The 18,529-nt window shown below is 32.2% G+C and overlaps 3 protein-coding genes across 6 annotated transcripts; 1 reads left to right on the top strand and 2 right to left on the bottom strand.

Moving 5' to 3' along the window:
* The first annotated feature begins 100 nt into the window (after nucleotides 1-100).
* Nucleotides 101-7,439, top strand: LOC100647338 (GDP-mannose 4,6 dehydratase). Of its 4 annotated transcripts, XR_007224809.1 has the most exons (10): nucleotides 101-225; nucleotides 588-700; nucleotides 922-1,164; nucleotides 1,241-1,433; nucleotides 1,513-1,745; nucleotides 1,821-2,036; nucleotides 2,115-2,183; nucleotides 5,128-5,286; nucleotides 6,377-6,594; nucleotides 7,177-7,439. XR_007224809.1 is itself a non-coding variant. In XM_048407727.1 (7 exons), the coding sequence occupies exons 1-7, from the start codon at nucleotides 647-649 to the stop codon at nucleotides 5,115-5,117; spliced, it is 1,026 nt and encodes a 341-aa protein (XP_048263684.1). In that variant the 5' UTR covers nucleotides 508-646; the 3' UTR covers nucleotides 5,118-5,132. The 4 variants fall into 4 exon arrangements, 2 of the variants coding, with proteins under 2 accessions (XP_048263684.1, XP_003396751.1); XR_007224808.1 differs by lacking the exons at nucleotides 101-225; nucleotides 6,377-6,594 and having other exon boundaries at nucleotides 508-700; XM_048407727.1 differs by lacking the exons at nucleotides 101-225; nucleotides 6,377-6,594; nucleotides 7,177-7,439 and having other exon boundaries at nucleotides 508-700; nucleotides 5,100-5,132.
* On the bottom strand, nucleotides 2,866-5,128 carry LOC100648750 (forkhead box protein I1). Its single transcript, XM_048407729.1, has 2 exons — nucleotides 3,526-5,128; nucleotides 2,866-3,280 (listed from the first exon to the last, which is right to left on the bottom strand). The coding sequence occupies exons 1-2, from the start codon at nucleotides 4,111-4,113 to the stop codon at nucleotides 3,116-3,118; spliced, it is 753 nt and encodes a 250-aa protein (XP_048263686.1). The 5' UTR covers nucleotides 4,114-5,128; the 3' UTR covers nucleotides 2,866-3,115.
* Nucleotides 7,440-7,672: 233 nt separating the features above from the next.
* On the bottom strand, nucleotides 7,673-11,524 carry LOC100645595 (retinoid-inducible serine carboxypeptidase). Its single transcript, XM_003396686.4, has 9 exons — nucleotides 11,395-11,524; nucleotides 10,263-10,492; nucleotides 9,511-9,741; nucleotides 9,301-9,411; nucleotides 8,966-9,200; nucleotides 8,694-8,843; nucleotides 8,382-8,459; nucleotides 8,000-8,154; nucleotides 7,673-7,828 (listed from the first exon to the last, which is right to left on the bottom strand). The coding sequence occupies exons 1-9, from the start codon at nucleotides 11,450-11,452 to the stop codon at nucleotides 7,772-7,774; spliced, it is 1,305 nt and encodes a 434-aa protein (XP_003396734.1). The 5' UTR covers nucleotides 11,453-11,524; the 3' UTR covers nucleotides 7,673-7,771.
* Nucleotides 11,525-18,529: the final 7,005 nt, after the last annotated feature.

Here is an 18,529-nt window from a genome sequence, read left to right as displayed (position 1 = left end):
AATTACGGATACTTTCAAAAGAACTATAAAACACATATATATTATATTATTACCTTGTTAATTGGCTAAATTTTATCCCCACTATGTTTAACAAATGTCTAGGCGCGCAATTCTAGCATTATACGCGTTAAGTTGTTCAAAAGATTCGTAACTCTTATCATTTTCTATTAAATAATGAAACGTTCAAATAAATACTGTTCTTAGTTGGATATTAAAAAGAATTAGGTAGGAACATTGAAAATTCGTTAATAAAATAGATTTTTCTCGCATATAGTATAATCTCGTTATTATTTATAGCATCTGCAAAGTAATATAGTTTAATTTGGAGTAAATGAGGGATATGTAATTGTTAAATCAAATAGTACAATTTTATTAGTTCTAAATTAAATATTATTCTTTCTTCTCTCCACTTGTACAAACACAAAATTTCGAACAGAGTGTTGAGTTTCTATTGGTTATCGTACCTATTCTATTAGCCGTATTGCTGTAGATATCTATAATGTGAGGTTTAAAGCTAGCAGCCGAATATATTGCACATAAATGAACGCAACAAATTATCTTATCAGTATTTGATAACGTTTGGACAGGTTGGCAAAATCGAACGATATTACAGAAGAATAAGACAAGTTTTTAATAGTGCATCGAGATGGCAACTGACGGCAGAAGACGCGTTGCATTAATTACTGGTATTACCGGACAAGTAAGGTTACCATTTCATACTTTGTTGATATATAGTGGCTCAAGATTGTATTTGGAACTTATCATAGAAAATATTTATGTATCTATTACACGTGTTCCATAAAACATCTTGAAATTTCATTGTGATAGAACACCATCTTTCATAGATACGTGTTAATCTTTTGTATTCTGTTTGGAAATTATATTATTTCAATTTGTTATATTACTATGTTTTCTTTCTAGGATGGTTCCTATTTAGCTGAATTCTTATTAGAAAAAGGATATGATGTACATGGTATAATTAGGAGAGCTAGTTCTTTTAATACTGCTCGAATTCAACATCTTTATGCAGATCCAAAATGCCACCGCCAAGGCAGAATGAAGCTTCATTATGGTGATATGACAGATTCCAGTAGTTTAGTTAAAGTGATTAGTTCTGTGCAACCAACAGAGATTTATAATCTTGCTGCTCAAAGTCATGTCATGGTACACATCTATTTTTGAAACTGTATTTTATGATTATTTATAAGAGTTTATTTGGTAATGTATTATTATGTTATAGGTAAGTTTTGAAGTAAGTGAATATACTGCTGAAGTAGATGCAGTAGGAACAGTTAGATTATTAGATGCAATACGTACTTGTGGCCTTGAAAAATCTGTAAAATTTTACCATGCGTCAACATCTGAACTTTATGGCAGAGTAACTCAAGTACCACAAAATGAAAAAACTCCATTTTACCCTCGTTCACCGTATGGTGATTACATATAAATATTATCTTACGTTTAATATTATATATTTCAAAATAACATTAATTTGAATATTAAAAATTTCAGCTTGCGCAAAATTATATAGCTTCTGGATTGTGGTAAACTATAGAGAAGCATATAATATGTTTGCATGTAATGGTATATTATTTAATCATGAAAGTCCTCGTAGAGGAGAGAACTTTGTTACAAGAAAAGTAACTAGATCTATAGCGAAGATACAGTTAGGTTTACAAGATGTTCTTGAACTAGGAAATTTAGATGCTAAACGAGATTGGGGACATGCAAAAGATTATGTTGAAGTAAGAGAAACATATATTATTCTTTATAATACTAGAAATATTTAGAAAGTTTTTTAAAATCTGTATACATTACAGGCAATGTGGTTGATGTTGCAACAGCCAATTCCGGATGATTATGTTATAGCAACAGGAGAAACGCATAGTGTTAGAGAATTTGTGGAGGCAGCATTTTTATATGTAGGTCGTACTATTAAGTGGGAAGGTGAAGGTATAAACGAAATAGGACAGGATGCACAAACAGGACAAGTATTGGTTAAAGTGAATCCTAAATATTTCCGTCCGACGGAAGTCGTAAGTATTAATTACACATAACAATAACTACACAGCGTTGTAACATTATAGATTAATTATAAATATTTGCTTGTACAGGATGTACTTTTGGGCGATGCTAATAAAGCGAAGGAAAAAATTGGCTGGAAACCTACTGTTACGTTTGAGGTATTTAATTATTAAAAAACTTGATGGTAATATTTATAATAAATATAAATATATCCATAAATATAGTAAATATTTATATTTATATATAATAATATATAATAATATATAAATATAAATATAGTATTAAGAAGTATTATTTTAGGGTCTTGTAAAGGATATGATGGATTCTGATTTAGAACTAATGAGAAAAAATTCAAACGCCTGAAATCATTGTTTATTGATGATAAGAAGTTGATAAGGGTGAAGCTGAAATTATCAAGATAAAGATATGATAGAAGTTAATGCATTTTTAAAATACATTCTATGTCTCTATGAGACAATAATATTTAAAGGTTTACTATATTATAAGAAATTCCAATATAATATTATATATTCTTGGGTCAGACGTAGATGAGCTTTTTACTACTTAAGATACTAAAAAAATAGCTCTTTTTATTTTATTAATATGTACTATACATATGTGAATACTAAATATTATTTAATTTCATTAGGTATAATCTGAAATACCTAATATTTTATAAAAGGATCGTTATAGATTTGTTATTTCTCGTTTGCTGTTGTGCTTTAAAGACTACATTCTAGAAGTTAAAAAATTATTCAACTTAAAAAAACATTTAATTGCTGAAAGATAGCACAATTCTTATATACAACAAGTCTTCCTTGTACACACACTATAATTTTGTATATAATGTACCATATTTTAGATTATTCGTTAAATAATACTTTTAATCTTTATACGCAACATACGATATATAATTAGAAAAGTAAGCACATTTTTGTAATAAACAGCATTTATTTTATATTGTATTCAAGAATTTTCAATAACCTTAATTCAGTATATCGAAGAAGTATACGATAACGATATCAAATCAATTATTTATTTATTTTAAAATTAATTATTTTGATATTAAAAATGCATAGTTCATACACATTTAAATAGGAGATTCGTTCGTGGATTTTCGCAAGATATTCTCGATCGTAAACATCATCGACTTTACACAATGTCCTTGAGCTCGTTCAACGTTTTTCTCAATTGTTTCACATCTCTGTTCATCTTTTTCCTTGCGTGTCAAATTGGATATGATTTCCGGCGAAACCTAAAATAACAAGGTATAAATTTACAAAAAAATATAATCATCTTTCATATCATCTAAAAATTATTCCAACACTTGGATCAAGTAAACTCAGTTTCTTTTTAAGAAAGCACTGTAAGAAGCTCTCAAACCAAATTCGAAAACTAAAAAAGAAGAAACAAAGAAAAATGGAAGAAAAGAGTGAAAAAGAAAAAAGGAATAGTAAAATAAAATTTTTTAAAGAAACAACTCAATTTGATTTTGCATACCGAGACCACCGTGTGATGCTGTTCCTGTTTATCCTGCGTCAATCCTCGTTGCCTCCTCATCCTTCTTCTTCTATAATTACCATGCTCGAACATCTCGCTTGCAGAAGGGTCTAAGGTCCAGTAGCTTCCTTTTCCAGCTTGATCTTCCCCGTTATCGTTTCCAATCACTTTATCCCTTGGTATCTTCACAAAGCAATCGTTTAAACTCAGATTATGCCTTATACTGTTTTGCCATCCTTGACGATTTTCTCTGTAATAAGGAAACCTATCCATAATGAATCTATAGATCCCTGAAAGGGTGAGTCTCTGTTTAGGCGAAGAATTGATTGCCATGGCTATTAAAGCGATGTATGAGTATGGTGGTTTCTCATAGCGTGGCTGTGGTTTGTATCTTAGCAAAGGAAGGTCCCACGAAAGAGGCACGCTCCTCGTGGTCAACACATCCGGGACTAAGTTATAGCAGCTTGGTAGAGGACACATTGTTGGAAATGTTTCTTCTGTGCTCCAAAATTCGTAACTTCTGCGTAGATTGTAGTTGTAGATCTTCGACAAGGAGCAGGCGTGGTTTTGGCAGCTGTTTGGCTCCATTAGAAAATGGAATGATCAAAACATTTGATGTTGGTGCACTTTCTTATATTGTTATCGATATTTCTTCAAATTATGAGGGACCGAAATTAGAATTTTTATTATTATTTGAATTTTTAGGATCAGAACTGAATTCTTTATTATTTGGAGTATTGGATTTTTTTTTAAAAGCTTATTATAAAATTGAAATCTTTGTAGTTTCATACAATTTCACTATCTCCTTCCTCTCTTCATGTTCTTACGCGTTATCCTCGTCGATCTTCGTTCTCATCGTCATTACCAGTGCCATTGTCCAAATTTTCAAAAATCGTTTCAAGACTGTGATTCACACAGATACAATTTCACAAGTAAATAACCTAAATCGCAAGCACTTTGTTCCCTGTGTCCACTTCTTTTGTCTTCAAGGACCAACAAGATCCAAGAAAATCCTTGAGTACCTCTACAGTCGAACCATGCATTCTTTCAGATTGAACAATCACCTAGAGAGCACTTCACAATCATTCATAATTAGTTCTATGATCTAATATCGTAATCCAACACTAGAAATTATAATTCAATTGTTCAACACCAAGAAGAAAATTTATGAATAATTGAACCTCAGGGAGGAAAGTAGTACAATAACAGTACAATGACAATATCTTCAAAAAATTAATGAAGTTAATTCCGTAACACATTGTGGATGGTATATAATCGCATGTATGTAATTTCGGTTTCCGCAGAATATCGGAAGCTAAACAAATTGGCCAAACTGAAGACGTCCAACGCAAAGTAAACGAAAGAGGTCGATTTACGACTTCCGTTCACAATATTAATAAATTTAAACTTACATATGTAAAGAAATAATACCAAATTTTCTCATATCATCTACCTAATTAAAAGAGCACACTTGTGTCATTTTTCCACTGATATCCTCAATTGTACTTCTTAATAAAAATAATTACTTTTGCTAATTGCTTAACGTGTTAAAATGACACGACTGGTTCTTCTAGGTGTTAAACGTTGTATAATGCTTTTAAGATTGGAAACACTGAACCGCCTCGAACTGGTCCGAGTTCGTATACGTCGAGGACTGACTACGATTTGCGGCTGGTTAGACCAATTCTCTAACGAAGGGTGTTTAATTTGACACGGAGATTCAGAGGATGGACCAGCTCCGCCCATCGTGGCTTCCTGGAGGTACGTCGTTCGCGCGTTTTCAATACGAGGGAGGCGTCGCGTTACCTATCTGAGACCCGTGGGTACATGTTTTATTGCTATTTACACATATGCTGTCCCAACACCCACGCCGGCAGTAAACGAGCCGATATGTAAACAAAGTTGCGGTAATTATACCGAAACCGTGCCGTTTCTTGGAACCGCTCTTGTCTTCCTCTTCTGTGCTCGCCACCCTCTCTTCCACGTTAGCGGACCACGGTGACTTTGACAAGGGGGAAAACCGTCAAGTCACCCCTTTTCCAACGAAGTTTCGCGATTCACTTTTTGCTGGACTAGAAATTAACGTTATAATTAATATTGGAATTATCATATGTCTTAACTACTAACTGCTAACTACTAATTATTATAAATTTGGAAAATTTGTAAGTGAGTTAGGTATAAATTTTGTATCAATGAAATCCAGATTATACACGTATAGTCTTATTAAAATCTATCTTATTAAAAATTTATCTTTGTAAATTCTAGATCTATAAAAGTTGTATGTGAAAATTAAAATTGTATCATGAATAATTTAGATCTACATGTTTCAGGTTTATCAAATTTTTGTTTAAGATAAAATTGTATTATAAATTTTATTATTTACATCATTCTATATAATTATATTATCTATAATCGGTAAAATTAAATATCCTTTAAACAGCTATCTATGTTTTCCTATTCTACTCTTATAGATCTATTTTACAATTGAGACAGAACGTTATCAATAAAGGTTAACTTTTATCAATGCAGCTATTAAACGAAGATATGTTCTTCACTTATCTTTGACTTGCTTTTATTAGGTTTGTTTTCACATTCTTCTTAATGCTTTTATTATCTCATTCTTAGTGATTATTAGTTGTCAGCATGCTGTTGTTACTAAAACAAATCAACATCAAGATCTTCTATTATAAATACTCCTACTTTTATTGTATTCAAATATTTTTCCAAATTTTATGAAACCTTGATTCCTGAAGATTATCTAAAAAAATATCATCACATGAAATAACGTTCCGCCGGTAATTTTTAACGATCCAGTAACTCAAAGATATTTCTTTCAATCGTGTTTTTGAAGAGGCCAAGCTACAGCTACGGCCGTAACCGAAGATGAAGCGATTGAGGGAAGAAACGTCGTTATTTGTTTGTTCGCCGTTTCTGGTGCCGTCCTTCGAGCTTCGTTCCATCTTGAAATATTAAGAAACAAATCACCGTGGATCTGACGGCGGAAGGAACCGGCGGATTAGCGTATTCAAAGCTCCAAAGTACCTTGGTCTCGTATCCCGGGCATCCTCGGTATGTTCTTCGAAAACAACCAGAATTGTCTTCGTGATGTTAATCCTGCGCCCCTGTTTTCCGTTCCTTAAATCATCCCGATGGTATAAGTAAAGAAAAACATTTACAGAAGCTGCGGCAGATGGTAAAAATAATTTTCGTCTAAAAGAAAGTACATTTCTATTTTTTATTCAATACTATTATACTTTTTTATATTTGTAGTTTCTAGTTTTATTAGAATATTTTTAATTTTTTTTATTATTTTTAAATTGATATAGTAGTATATGAAATATATTACTATAATATATAAAATTCCTGTAAAAGATTTTTAATTAATTTCATTTAAGGCCAAGACTTATTACCTACTCATTCAAATTTTAGATCAAAATATTGAGTAGTTATTTTTCCAGTTATAGCAAATTTTTCTAAACCATATATAATTTTAGATAGGAGTATAGGAATTTCAACTGCCATTAGAAGAAACTTTTAAAGAATTTCTTTATATAATATTTTAAAGAAGAATGCAAAAATATAAAAATTCCTATGAGCGTCTTTCGGTGATTGGGCTGGGAAGAAAGATTTTTTCCTATGTTTTATTTACAGGATCGGGCAACCGCAGAAGCCTTTCCTCTTTATCGGCGATACTGCCCCGCAAGCGCAGGCGGTCTTGTTTGCGGATCGTTTCGTTTTACTGCTCAGTATCCGCTCGAATCTAAACAATCGTTCCTTATTGACAAAATCGGCGGGCGTCTGCGGCTTAGCCAGTTTCGGATTGTTGCTTCTGCGACGTTTTACGAGTGTGGGAAAATTCACAGCGCGAGCCAGAACCACGTCGTTCCGGTAAACCATTTCGCCTCAGGGCCCCGGCTAAATCGCAAAAAATAAACGAACAGTCCCTCGTGGTGGTGAATTTTCTTGGAAATAACGAGCATCGCTATCTTGCTGTTGTTATATCAGACCTTGAAAACGGACAATGCGATCGAAGAATCTGGTAATCGAATTTTTTTTTTGTCATCAGTAGTTAAGTGGTTTGTTTGTAATTAACATAGCGAATGTCGTGACTTTAATGTTTAATAGGTATGATGCGGTGCAAAACGAATTTCTGTAGTTTTTTTAATTTATTTAGTTCGTCCTAATTTTTATTCATTCAATGTTGGGTTCCATTTCATGCAATCAGCCTCTTCAAATGATTTGCTTGTTATTTTGTAAACTCCTTTAATATCCATGCCATTGCTGCTGGATTATCCTTTGGTACCTGCATGACGAAATAATTTTCATATAACATCTTTATATGAAATAATTGCATTTATATAGAATAATCAGTTATAAAGGATGTTTCATAACATGTGAGACTAACTTCAATGATAAACAGAGGGTACGAATGACAAGTTATGAAACAACCTGAATGGTTAGATTTCTTATTTACCATGTGTCCGGCTCTGTTGACCCAGTACATAGAGAAATTGCCATAAGACTTCACATAGCCTTCGATAATGTTCTCTACTACCAAGGGAGCTCTGTCGGACCTGTGCCAGGAATTAGCGTCCTTCCACTGCATCTTTTCAACCCAGCGTAGAGTGCCTGCATCGTTGTATCAACATTATACTTTACGTAGATATCGGAAAAATTATAGTTCTTCGAAAGCGATGTAAAACGATTGCGCAGAAATGTATATTAAATTTTTTATAAATAGTTTTCACATGAAATGTTTTTCATAATTTTGCAATATTCTTTCTTTTTTCATTATTTTACTATTAAATCAAGGAATTGAAGAGATGTTAAAGTGATTATTTTAGAAATGAAGATACCTGGAGTGTCAACGATGAGGTCCATATGACCACTGATTACCACAACCTTTAGTTTAGTTTCGTTCAATAAACTCTCCACTAGAAAAACAAATTTGATATTAATTGATTAAGATTTTCTATTATTTGTAGAGAATGGTGTTTGTTTGACGGTTGTACGTAGCGGCGACATTGTTTTGGAGTTTATTTATTATTACATTATGTATGTTCTAACGATGGTAATACTTCGAGGCAAAACAACAACATGATTCGAATTGTCCTCTAGCTCATGTGCCGCTACATATTCTTAATCCTTCTATTATCTATTAGACCTACCTATATGGATAACAGGCTTCATGAAATCTCCTCCCAATTTGCTGAATACCAGATTGGATTGGGTGCCATGATTAGAAGGTAGATTAAGGCTTTCTTTTACAGGGCCGTTCATCAACTTACTTAAGGATTCCTGGCTGAAGACGGAATATTCTAAAATGATCAAATAATTTTTAAGAATTATCGTTCTGTATAATCGATTAATATCAATATTATTATATATCGTTATGTATGGATCATTGACAATTATATTGAATAATAAATTATATTTTTACCTTGAGCAAATGTTGGTTCTGATACAAGCCTTTGCATAGGGGTGAGCTGATTGGTATCAGGTTCTATTTTCGTTAGAATGTTATAGAAATCGATATTATTAGTAACTTCATCAATCACTCCTTCGGTATAGCTCCACAGCTTGGTTGCGTTTGTCCATCTTTTACTATCTACGGCCTCTTTTGTTCGTAGAGCTGCTTTGTTGATCTTCTCATAGCCGTCAGTGTCTACCATACCCTACAAAAATATTTTGCCAATTAATATAAAAAATGGATAGTGTATAGATGATGTAAAAACTGAAAATATAACTGATAACATTAAAGAAGGTATATCGTACTGTGGCAAGTAAAAAGGGAGCCCAAGTCATCACGGAATCAATGGGGGAGATCCAGGCGTCACCAAGGGCTACACCCTTCAAGTTACTCTTAATTTTTTCTTGTTGTTGTGCCTGTAATTTTAAAAAGAAAGATGATGAAATGGTAAAAGGAACATACATGCAAAAGTCGGACATTAAATAAAATAATTTAATTAAAATATATTATCTTACCTTGTACCATGAAAGAGCAAATTCTGCACCCATTTTTCCTCCATAAGACTCAGTGGTGATATATGTGGGTACATCAGCGAATTCCGGTAGCTGTTTCAAGAAGCCTTTTATACATTCCAAGAGATCGTGTGCGATCTCTGCATTCGTTGTCGTATATCCTCCTAGCGTAGTGGTATAACTGAAGCCCGTACCGACTGGGTTGTCGATGAAGAGAACGTTGTAATCTTTCACCTATGAATGTTTTAATATTTATTTATGATATTTGTATCTACTTAATTACTCTTAAAGCTTCAAGAAATTATTTCAGAGATATTTTTACTAACGACTTTTTTTAAACTAACTTTCCGTGTACGTAACGAAAATACTAAATATAATATTAATAATAATCTTCAATAAACTTTTATCAAAAATTCTATGGTTTGTCTATGGAAATATTGATTTATAAAGGAAGTATATATATATACTTATATAACATATCAATCTCTAGTTTTAATGTTACATTAAAACTGTTCAAACCGTGAGATCATTGTATCGAAGAAGGTTAATTTCTTTTTAGTCACGACTAGATTATGAAACCGGACATCTATTTACTTTACCAATGATCTAATTTTACTTGACGAATTTCAAGTTAACACCGATAACGGTGTAATCGAGGCTTGTTTAGATGGAACACGATAAAACAAGAAAGAAAGATCGACCAAATCGATAAGTTTTAACTCATGTTTAAGTCATCTGTTGATTTTTTGTCCTACCCAAGTGAAATTCCTCGGCTTCAAATTGACGTCCAGAGGTCCAAGTTCCTCAAAGTTGCCATAGGATGTGGAGGATGCCCCGGGTCCACCTTGCAACCAGATGATCAACGGTTTCTCATAGTAGGAAGATACGTCCGCGGTCGTATAATAAAGCCACCAGAACATATGCGAAGTCGGTCGTACTTTCACGTATCCCCATTCTTGTTCTCCAGGACCAAATCCTTTTTTTGCTGTCGAGTAAAAGCGTTGTTTGATTAGAAGCGTGATTTTCGGTGTATTTGCACAAGAGTTTTAAAGATTTCGTAATTTCTAGTCAAAGTAAACGAAGGATAGGTGGTGTTAATATGTTGACGCTACTAAAATTACTAGAAGTGGTCATAGTTGCATTACTTAAAAAAGAAATGCGACATCACAGAATAGCGTGTGAAATGTAACGTTACTTCTTTTCTTATTTATTTATTTTTGTTTCTTCTTTGTTGAAGGATATCTGACCTGCATTACAACGACTGAAGAATATGGTGCAAGAAAGTGTAAAGACGAGTAGCTTAACTCATGAAGATTTTAATTTGGATGTCTACGTATATTTGCTGAGCTTTAGGATATGGCAGTACAAACAGGAATATTCTTCTGCAGAGTAAACGATTTGGTCACTTTTGCATAACTATTGACAGAACTTTTTCTTTTTTTGTGCATAAACGAGTAAATGATATCTGGTAGAACATTAGCGTTTAATTGTTTGAAAAAATATTTGAAATAAAGTATCTCAATTAGACTGGAAAGATTTATTTTGAAAATGGTAATTTCATAAAACAGTAATTTAAAATACAAAATGGTGTTGTTGTAGAAATCTAAAAATAGGATATACATACATAGGAAATCTAATAAATAGGATATACATAAATAGGATATACATAGGATATACATACTACTATATTAGTATCATATTTTAACATATAACAACATCCTACTATATCTTTAAGCATATTTACAGTATAGGTATTATTATATATTGCTATTGTATTACTATTATATGTATATATTATACATTATCATATATAATATATATATAATAATATATACATATAATACTTAGATATAGTACCTATATTATACTTATCCAGATTATACTTACCAAGGGCCTCAGAAGCGAAGCATAGTGTTACAAGCAGGAGTGCCGAGAACTTCATCATTGTTGCTTGAATAACAGACAATTAAAGACTGAACGTTTACACCACGAATCTCGACAGGATGGTCTTATCTGCCATTAGTGAGCGATTGATTAGATATACAGGGACCGATTAATCCCGCTGTTTAAGGTTTCCACATTTTTCGGTGACCCAATCTGCTGCAATCGAACGGGTGATTTCCTATTAATAATATCTTATTAATTCCTTTCCTAATGATGAAATGGTAATGGTAAAATGATTACCATCCTCCTCAGGTGATCGCACTAAGCTCATCAGCAAGTCACAAGCGTATAAATACCTCGCCTTACATGTTGTTATTTTGTTTCCCGTTAGTCGATTCTGTCGAATTGTACGCGACTCTCCAACTGCTATTCGGGACATCAAGCTGGTTTCCAGAAATATTTAAAAATAATGATAATAAAAAAAAAGAGGAAAATAGGGACAAGTACCGCTTTCACGAACGAAATGTAAATAACAGTTATTCCGTGTGTACCAGTTCTGTGCAACAGGTTTTACGGTTTTCTGACTTTTTAAGTAATTTTTTAACTCCTATTTAACATCTTCTATATATTTTTCCTTGACATTTTCTGGAACGTCGTCTTATACCTTTTTTTTATATTAAACATTTTAATTTTAACTGACTAATTTCTTCATATAAGAGTCGATCAATCTTATTAGTCGAACGAATAATAATTTACTTTTTATTTCTTTTCGATATCTTTAATCAATCAAAACGATAAATTGACGATTTTCTATTTTGTACGGGCGAGACAATTGATCATTATGATTGGTGGATCAACTATAGCTATATAAATAATTATTATAAAACAAAGCCATCCCGTTGAAGGTCAAGTTTGCGGAGAATTTAAAAAAGAAACCTGAAGAACTCGCTAGTTTCTTGGTTTCGATACCATTGATGTAACTCGTAATACTTGTATTTATGTGTTAGAGATTCAGGGAACAGGAACTGCGGTTGATTTCTGTGTCAACGCTCCAGAATGTGGACATAGACATGAAATCTTATAAAAACACGCATTTATCGATTTGAGCTATCGGATGATTCATTACCTATCAGAAATTGTATTATTTATAAATTATTATAGCTTATTTATAAAATTTGTTTCTTCCTGGGAAAATGTTTCCGGCATAAATACGATGGAATTCTTAAAATTCCTCCAGTTAGCATTTTCGATCCACTTTTATACGCGTTTATCTACGATGAGCCTTGTTACCTTTATTATTGATTTAGTCATATGATTATTTTATTAAATACATTATGTTATTATTATATTATTATTCAGTCTATTATTCATATCAATATATATTATATTATCATACCGCTATTAAGACTTTTCCTAAGAATTTCTTCAAACTCCATTATTGCGAAATGCATGTTTTCACTCTATCATAATCTCAACAATCTTTCTCGTGAGTCGAAATTTCTTAAGACTACAAGCAAAAGTCACAGTCATCCACACAAACATTAGTTTGTTAACCAATTAACACATTCATCTCTGCCGCACAACGGTAAAATTTCATTTCCGTTTTCCCTCCTTCAAAACATTCTTTTCTTATTCTTTCCGTGCTCGGGTCGCAGGTTTTCATTCGCCTTTGTTGTTGAGACTGATCTCATTTGCATAACGTAGGAAAGATAATAAAGAATCCGAAGAAGAATGGAGAAAGACGATGAAGTTAGAAAATTTGAGAATGATGTTTAATTAGTGAATAGTACTTTCAAGTGTAAAACAATACGAGCTGCTCGGAAATGGAAGAATTCTGATCAGTGATGATATTTAGAAACGTCTGAAGATCTCTGGTTCAAATAACACCAACAACAATTTTTTTCGTAAAAACCAATTCTTTTTTCCTCTAATATTTAATTCTTCAGTATATGTGTATATAATCTCTACAATTTTCAATATATGTATTTATAATATATACGCTGTATTAAAATATCTTCAATTGGCATAGTTGAACGAACCTTATTTCTAAGTATAAAGAAACAAAATGATAAGATAGGAATAGTTACCGTAAAACATTAAACACACACGTAGTTACTATTTCCTATTGATGATTGTTGTCTTCGGTTATCCTTGATCCCTCTTAAAAAGAGAAATCGCGGTTGACCAGTCGATTCGTAGAAAGAGATCCACAATTGCAGGTTCTATGCAAAATTTCGCAAAATTTCCCGGATACCATTACCATTTTCTGTGTCCTCGATGCACATGTAACATGGAAAATTGTAGTCGAGGGTATTGCAAATATACTTGTTTTTCTTATTCATTATAATTGAGATTTTCTTTTGTTTTTTCTTTTTCGTTTCCTGTTATTATTTAATTTATTGTTAGATATTTACCTGGCATTTTGTGGATTCTGTTGGAATACAAGGGTTTTCAGATATACATATATGTAGCTACTATTTTACGACACGAACGACACGTGTGTACGTGTTACGCAATTTGTTGTGTTACGAAGTTGAAGAAGTGAGGCACGTCGGATCGTCTCGTCGTTAGTCGCTATAGAAATCCTAGTCACGAATTCAACGTTGAACCGTTTCGGAATACAATCTTTTTTCGTATTTCGTTAATCGTAGTAGCTTAATTAGATGGGTGTTTATTCTGAAATTTTACCCATCGTTAGTCTTTCTTTGCTCCAATATTTTTGGTAGCTTTCCCTGATTTTTGTTTAATTTTATGGTGTTGTAATTATAAATAAATGTTTCTAATATATATATTCTAATATATGCCTAAAATATATTTGCCTTATTTCTGACTCTGTTTTTCTTTGATAGATAATTGATAGATAACTACTGAATTTTTTCGTCATGAAGGGGTTAAAGACAATAAGTTTTCCAAGGTCATTGAAGTATATTAAAAAGTTCAGTGGATAAATAAACATATAAAAAAGAGGAAACGAGGTACATTTCCATTCATTGTGTTTCGTTGGACTATCCTTGAAGCATAGACTAGCATTGAGAAATATTTTTTTCTTAATCGCACCTCAACGACGAATACTCGACTGATGACGTTGTCACTTTCCCCTCGTAACTATTTTTCACTTTCAAAGTGCGTACGCGATCGATAGGGAGCATTTCTCCGGCGTTTTAAACATCAATTTACTCGAATTTGTTCAGGGTAACAGCCAAGCGATCGATTATCGTTAATCTTGCTCGTTATGATCGCTTCTATTAAAGAGAAAATAATCAGCGACACTCTTTATCGCAGCACTCGAACTTCTTGACACTTCGATGGCATTTGATTGAATTGTCAACGAGATAATAATTAATCTCATAATAGCCACAATTGAATTGGATTTCGCAGAGTTCGTTGATTTCAGATTTTTAAATACGGATTGATTGATCGTTAACTTGAAATTTCTTTGCGTCGGCGAAGCAACATTGTCGATATCACTAGCGTGTTTCTTTTAATTGGAAACATAAGAAATCTCTTGTAAGATCTAAAAAATTGTGTTTGTGAGAATTGTCTGGTATGGAAAAGATATCTTTATAATAAATTGTTGAGTTGAGTCTCTTAAATGAAATAGTATATTGTATCGGCGTATTATTATTAGTCAATAAAAGATTGACTTAAGTTATTTAAATAAAATATTACGTTTTTATGGAATACTACTGTTGTGTTCAATCATTGTTGTGGTCGAATAGGAGCTCTCTCATGAATGCAGATGATTGGCTTGTACCTCATCAATACCACTATTCCTCAACTCACAGTTATGAGATGACAAGTATGATAAATTGCACTGACGCAGCGCATAGTCTTACTGAAAATATTTATAAATAAGTTCTATGAATTTTCATTTAATGTACATACTATTATTTGAAGATTCTTTGTAATGTTACAAAACGAGCATGGTCATTCTTTCCTCCTACTTTTAAAGCACCAGCCTCATACTATTTAATTTTATTAAATTATTACCCAATTTATTATCTAAAAATCAGAATAAAGAAATAGACTATCAATCAATAATAGTACATGATAAATAATGCACAAACAGTGCCTCCAATAAAGAGGATGTGCACGTATTATGCAAATCATGGTTGTGACTTCGCTTCCAAATTGAAAATAATTATTCTTATATAAGTCTCTTCCGGATTCTCTTCAAGAAAAAGCAAACAATTTCGTCCGGGCTCTATGTCGACGTTGAACAAAAAATCGGCAGCTTGCGTAACCACTAGTATTACCCATTATATCGTGAAAGTTCCACCGACAATTTAGAAAGGAATAAGAAGAAAGTGAAAAAAATAATGTGTTTAACGGAATTTTATTTATAAAAATTTTTCTTGCTTACGTTTTTTCAAGTTAAAGTCATAAAACTACTAAAATAATAATTACCATACCTTTGAAAGGCGATACACAGATAGAAATATTTCCCCCATATCTTGAAGAGGCGTTGGAAGTTTTCTTTCATTGAAGCGTTTATTTGATCGTTTATAGGCGTTTGCATATTTTCAATTCTACAAAAAAGAGAATTTTTATTTGATTTTTACTTCTGAGTGGTAAGAAATAATGCAGGAAATTAAGAGCCTAATTTTTATACATCTTGTAGTATCTGTTTTACAACCTTCTTGTTGGCTATTTTGAGTATCCGATAATATAGAATCAATGATAAGATCAATTACATATCGACGCTGAGTATGCAATTAGAAAGATTAGTCAAACCGTGAACGTTCCGTTTGGATAAGTTCAAGTAATAAAGATAATGGGAATAATAGGCGGCAGGATGTGACGATTGAGATAGCGAGGAAAAAGGCGATAATGAGAGACGAGTGTCGATTGACGAGAATTCTATGTTTTCCTGAACAACGGTCTCGTAGCGTAAATGTCGATTCTTTCAGAAGCGAATTAAGGGTGAGAACAAGGGTAGCTGATGATATTGTATGTATATGCAGAAGAAATATGCAGAAAGAATATTAATTGTATAGTCACACGGTATATGAAGATGTTTATAGTTATTCTATTGATTATGAGAGATCCAGTGCTTTGAATTATTCTCCATTTTCATGTTCAACACATCTTTGATTCATCCATTTTGGATTTTGAAATTGTATTAAACATTATTTTAGTAATAATATTACAGAACTATATTACTTAATTTAAATATTTATATATACTTATTCTTGAGGCATTATTTAATTATTTAAAAAAAAATATCTTTATCACTACTGAAGTATTAAAATTGAAGAAACGAAAAAGTTCGTGGTACATTAAGAGAGATATCAGATTTGCGGTCGTACTTATCGGTTGAACTTTTACTCGCGTTCGGAATGCAGTTCGTACATGGATTCTTCATTACACACTTTAAAGAGTATTTCACTTACGTATTTGACATAGTGGTCGGTAGAAATCCGCCTTTTTCATTATAGGCAACTAGATATGTCAAACATTTGTCTTCCCTTTGGTGTTTGAAGCAAACCTGCAGAATCTATTTATCTACTTCATGATAAAAGTTTTTTGTAATATATCCTGTAAACATATGTTTAGAAGAGTGCAGTTACTTCCTTAAACAGAAAAATTCAAACTTGAGTATTTAATTTTAAATAAAAATGTGTAAATTCAAATTCAAATTTTTAAATTTAAATTTAAATGTATATTCAAATTTAAATAAAAATTTTCAAGTCAAGGATTTGAAAGTCTCGAGCGCGACACTTACTCTAATCACCAATAATAAAGATCGAAATTGAGGAAAACCAGAGTGAAAATGTTAACAGTTTAACGTAATCGTTTTGCAGCTCACGTGGCCGTTTGTGTATTCGAACAAATCTAAAATCACAGTACGTGCTACTTATACATATCGTATTTGTTGCATGCAAAACAGTATCATGAGTTTCTAACGCGTTTTCGGCCATTGAATTCTGAAGGATTTGCAACAATTATATAACATATTACAAACATAACTTTCTAACAATTCTAATAAAATACCTTCCAACATTGATGAAACACTATCGTTGTTTTGAATATTAAAATCCAATTAAGATATCGTTACATTTTTATGTTTAGACATTTGCGATTCATTGTCTTTGAAATGTAAATCATTTTAAATATTTATTAATAGGATACAGATATCAGCTGATCAAATACAAATATTTCATAATAGGTAAAGAAGACCAAATGAACCAAGAGTTTCTTAATAACTTTTAAACTAATTTTTAATCCTAAATCCAGTGCTAAACATGGAATATTAGGAACAGGATTTGTAAACTTTGACAAACTTGTAAAGAGGCTATATCAACAGTTCGATCGAATTCTCGAAAACACGAAACAGCATCAGTCGTGTATTTTCGGCGAATTTTAATGATCTGTTAGTTTATCCTCGCAGACGAATGGCGTGGAACGGATTGGTATCGTATATTTCCACAGACACGCCTCCAAAGGAACAAAAGTTTTCGCTGTCTTCTTCAAATCGTATCATTTTATGCATGTTAAAAAGTGACGAAAATATTTATGTCAATAGATAACGTAACATAAAATAAGTATAATACAAAAACATTTACCTTTGCAATATGTTACTATAAAAATTCATTGACATAATGATTTTCATAGCAATTACGTTTAAGACTATCATTAGCGGGAAAGGGTATTATTAGCCTCGTTGAAAATGGTAAACCGGAAGAAGTGTCGTGAATATCTTTTCCTCGTTGATGACCACTTAAGAATCTACTTATTTAGCTAAAATAGCTGGTTTGACCACTGTGGCTCGCCTTATCAATATAGAAATCGTGAAATAAAATCTGATGTGATGCAATTGCCTTGTCGGAAGCCAATTTAGTCTTCTACAAAAATACTTACAAACTTATATTAGATGCGTCTTATTAATGAGACGTATCTAAATAGGCAGAGGAGAGTATTACTTTCATTCTCACAGACATTTTACCGTCGTTCTTCACACGTTCTGCAAATTAATCTGAGATCACTGCCGACTTTTCTCTCGTATTCAAGTTATTCGTTCTTTCCCATTTTGGTTTCGTCATTGTATCCATTAAAAACTAAACAACTTCTTTAATATCTTTCTAGCCGGATTAAGATTAATTTCCATGTAAATTAACAAATCAATTTATAGCATTAC

The sequence above is a fragment of the Bombus terrestris genome, chromosome 7, assembly GCF_910591885.1.
Source record: "Bombus terrestris chromosome 7, iyBomTerr1.2, whole genome shotgun sequence".
In the NCBI taxonomy this organism is placed as follows: domain Eukaryota; kingdom Metazoa; phylum Arthropoda; class Insecta; order Hymenoptera; family Apidae; genus Bombus; species Bombus terrestris.
The sequence above is the reverse complement of the archived record's forward strand: the minus strand, read 5'-3'. Positions and strand labels throughout refer to the sequence as shown.

Coding starts and splice junctions, on each gene's coding strand:
- LOC100647338 (XM_003396703.4), top strand. CDS start 647: ATGGCAACTGACGGCAGAAGACGCGTTGCATTAATTACTGGTATTACC. Junction 1,165..1,240: donor CTGCTCAAAGTCATGTCATG/GTACACATCTAT, acceptor ATTATGTTATAG/GTAAGTTTTGAAGTAAGTGA. Junction 1,434..1,512: donor TTACCCTCGTTCACCGTATG/GTGATTACATAT, acceptor TAAAAATTTCAG/CTTGCGCAAAATTATATAGC.
- LOC100648750 (XM_048407729.1), bottom strand. CDS start 4,113: ATGGAGCCAAACAGCTGCCAAAACCACGCCTGCTCCTTGTCGAAGATC. Junction 3,281..3,525: donor AGCATCACACGGTGGTCTCG/GTATGCAAAATC, acceptor TTGTTATTTTAG/GTTTCGCCGGAAATCATATC.
- LOC100645595 (XM_003396686.4), bottom strand. CDS start 11,452: ATGATGAAGTTCTCGGCACTCCTGCTTGTAACACTATGCTTCGCTTCT. Junction 8,460..8,693: donor GAAGCCTGTTATCCATATAG/GTAGGTCTAATA, acceptor TTGTTTTTCTAG/TGGAGAGTTTATTGAACGAA. Junction 7,829..7,999: donor TCAACAGAGCCGGACACATG/GTAAATAAGAAA, acceptor TTCGTCATGCAG/GTACCAAAGGATAATCCAGC.